Source organism: Musa acuminata, chromosome BXJ1-1 (genome assembly GCF_036884655.1).
Source record: "Musa acuminata AAA Group cultivar baxijiao chromosome BXJ1-1, Cavendish_Baxijiao_AAA, whole genome shotgun sequence".
NCBI lineage: Eukaryota > Viridiplantae > Streptophyta > Magnoliopsida > Zingiberales > Musaceae > Musa > Musa acuminata.
This window is the reverse complement of record NC_088327.1, coordinates 9,579,704-9,583,163: the sequence shown is the minus strand read 5'-3', so window position 1 is coordinate 9,583,163 and position 3,460 is coordinate 9,579,704. Positions and strand designations below refer to the sequence as shown.

At 48.1% G+C, this 3,460-nt stretch overlaps 1 protein-coding gene across 1 annotated transcript; it reads left to right on the top strand.

The window, feature by feature from the left end:
• LOC135679057 (oligopeptide transporter 1-like) lies at nt 1–2,757 on the top strand. The gene is made up of 7 exons (XM_065192446.1): nt 1–61; nt 129–577; nt 700–797; nt 864–1,436; nt 1,519–1,786; nt 1,865–2,047; nt 2,134–2,757. The coding sequence occupies exons 1-7, from the start codon at nt 1–3 to the stop codon at nt 2,755–2,757; spliced, it is 2,256 nt and encodes a 751-aa protein (XP_065048518.1).
• The last annotated feature ends 703 nt before the right edge of the window (nt 2,758–3,460 follow it).

The window sequence follows — 3,460 nt, the reverse complement described above, 5'->3', positions numbered from 1 at the left end:
ATGGGATCCGTCGCCGAAGTGCACCAAGGTTCCGGCGACGAGTCCCTCGCTGAAAACACCGGTAAAGATCGTCTCTTTTTTGTGGTTCTTTTTTATGTGGTTTGGGGCAGCTTTGCGTATATGATTGGTGTTGGCAGAAGAAAACTATGACAGTCCCATCGAGGAAGTGAGGCTCACAGTTCCGGTCACGGACGATCCGAGCCAGCCATGCTTGACCTTTCGAACATGGTCCCTGGGGCTCACCTCGTGCGTACTGCTATCCTTCGTCAACCAGTTCTTGGGCTACCGGGAGAACCAGATCAGTCTTTCTTCGGTGTGCGTCCAGATTCTAGCGCTCCCCGCCGGCAGGGCGATGGCCGCCACCCTGCCCACTACACCGATCAAGATCCCGCTCAGCAACTGGTCTTTCTCCTTGAACCCTGGGCCGTTCAACCTCAAGGAGCACGTGCTGATCACCATTTTTGCTAACGCCGGTGCTGGCGGTGTCTACGCAGTGGGCATTGTCACCATCATGAGGGCCTTTTACCATCGCGGCATCAACATCATCGCAGCGTTGCTGCTATCGGAAACAACCCAGGTCGGATTACTCTGTTCATATCATTCCATGCATGCTTTCAGAACATGATCCTATTCGCTCGTACCAGTAATCTTATCAAGTGTCTAAGACTCCCGCCTTGTGTTCGTTCGGTTAAACCTCAGTTGCTTGGATTTGGATGGGCTGGATTGTTTAGGAAGTACCTGGTGGATTCACCTTATATGTGGTGGCCAGGAAACCTCGTCCAAGTCTCCCTCTTCAGGTAATTCTGCAATGCATTGCCAATATCTAGACATCAGCCCATCGAGTCCTGTTCTGTTGTGTGCAGAGCACTACATGAGGAAGAGAAGAGGTCCAAGGGTGGTGTGTCAAGATTCCAGTTCTTCTTGATAGTTATCGCATGCAGCTTCGCCTACTATGTTGTTCCCAACGTGTTGTTCCCATCTATCACTGCGATCTCCGTGATCTGCCTGATCTGGAAGAAGTCCGTCACTGCGCATCAGATCGGTTCCGGGATGAGGGGGCTTGGCGTCGGGTCTTTCGGCCTCGACTGGTCCACCATCTCCGGCTTCCTCGGCAGTCCCCTGGCTTCGCCAGCGTTTGCGACGTTCAACGTATTGGCTGGTTTCATCGCCCTGGCCTACATCATTGTCCCCATCGCCTACTGGTCCAATGCGTACGACTCTAAGAACTTCCCTTTGTTCACGTCGTCCCTGTACGACGTCCTCGGAAAAAAATACGACCTCGACCGTGTTCTCGATCAGAAGACGTTCTCCTTGAACATCCATGAATACGAGAAGTACAGCGACATCCGTCTCAGCATCATGTTCGCCATCTCTTACGGGCTCGGTTTTGCCACCTTGACTGCCACACTCTCCCATGTCTTCCTCTTCAATGGCGCGTAAGTCTCTTGCTTGCTCTGCTACCACGTTAATATCCTTTTTCTTGAACTCCATTCATACATTTTGTTCCACCTGCCACAGGTACATCCTGAAACTATGGCGCCAAACGGCAACCAAGGCTCAGGATAATTACCTAGACATTCATGGGAGACTAATGAAGGCAAACTACGAGGCCGTCCCTCAATGGTGGTTCCATATTATTCTTGTCGTCGTCACGGCACTGGCCATCCTCACCTGCGAAGGATTCGGCAAGCAGCTGCAGCTTCCTTACTGGGGCATCTTCCTTGCGATCGCCATGGCTTTCGTTTTCACATTGCCCATCGGTGTCATTCTTGCCACCGCCAATCAGGTTCCTTCACCTCTGCCATGTATATATATAGATCCCTTTGCATATAGTATAACTTGCTTTGTTTCTCTGGTGCTGCAGGCACCCGGACTAAATATTATCACGGAGATGGTGATAGGTTACATGATGCCTGGGAAGCCTCTGGCGAACGTGGTGTTCAAGACTTATGGATACATTAGCATGACCCAAGCTCTTACGTTCCTATCCGACTTCAAGTTGGGTCTGTACATGAAGATTCCTCCAAAGTCCATGTTTTTTGCCCAGGTTAGTCTATTTTCTTTAGTTCGTTGAGTCTCCATCGTACCTCAACGACATGCACATAAACCTCAACCTAACTACTGTTGCTTCAGTTGGTGGGAACCATAGTCGCCTCTGCAGTTTACTTCGGGACGGCATGGTGGCTTCTCGGCACCATCACGTCCATCTGCGACACCAGCAAATTACCGGAGGGCAGCCCGTGGACGTGCCCCAGTGACGCCGTCTTCTTCAGCGCCTCCATCATCTGGGGAGTCGTCGGCCCGTTGCGCATGTTCGGCCCCAAGAGCATCTACCTGTCCCTCAACTACTACTTCCTCGCCGGGGCGCTGGCGCCGTTCTTCGTCTGGCTGCTCTCGCTTCTCTTCCCCCACAAGAAGTGGATCAAGCTCATCAACTTCCCGGTGCTCCTCGGAGCGACGGCCATGATGCCGCCCGCCCACGCGGTGAACTACACCTCCTGGTTCGTCGTCGGCATCATCTTCAACTATTACGTGTACAACAAGTACAAGAGCTGGTGGGGAAGGTACACCTACGTGCTATCGGCCGGTTTGGATGCCGGGACGGCCTTCATGGCCGTGCTCGCTTTCCTCAGCCTCAACAACTACGACGTTTATTCCGTGGCATGGTGGGGAGGAGATAACGATGACCATTGCCCCCTCTCTCGATGCCCTACCGCGGGATCCTACGTGCCCGAAGGCTGCCCTTCCTTCCAATAATGATGACACGCTCGCTTCATATGCCTTCGCATTCTATCTTCATATGTTTCATGGGACTGTAGATTGCTTAATATTAATATTTTATGGTGTTTGTTCTATTGATATTTGGCACTCAACTCGGTACTTCCCACATTTAATATTAAGCATTTATAGAAAAACAGTTTTTTGATTTAGTTTCACATAGAAAACAAAACAAATATAGATATTTTTTGTTCAAGATATGGTATGATCAATTCACTTATGGTTCGACCATTGACCTATAAAACCTACCTTTATTGGGTTGATTGATTTTGATGTGATAATTCATTTTTTTTATTTCACAAAAAAATTAATAAATAGCATGTATTACCATCAAAATCAATTGGTGTTGAAATTATTATTAATTTTCAAACCATGCTACTTGTGAATTTACAGTGGAAAAATATGTTTATTTTCGAGCTTTTATTTAAATTTATGTAAAAATTAAAATTATGCATGCATATTATATCAAGTCTGATAATTAGGATCTGATTTCAAACTCTTTATTAAAAATAATATATTGTTTTACAAATGCAGACGATATATGGGAATGGCAAACTTGTAAAATAATATTGATGCTGTTAAGCAGCTACTTGTACACGGTGCGGATCCGATCCTTTGATCAATACCCGAATCCGACGTCCGCGTGGTTTCTGAAGCCCTCGCTGGAGCCAAAACCCTAAAC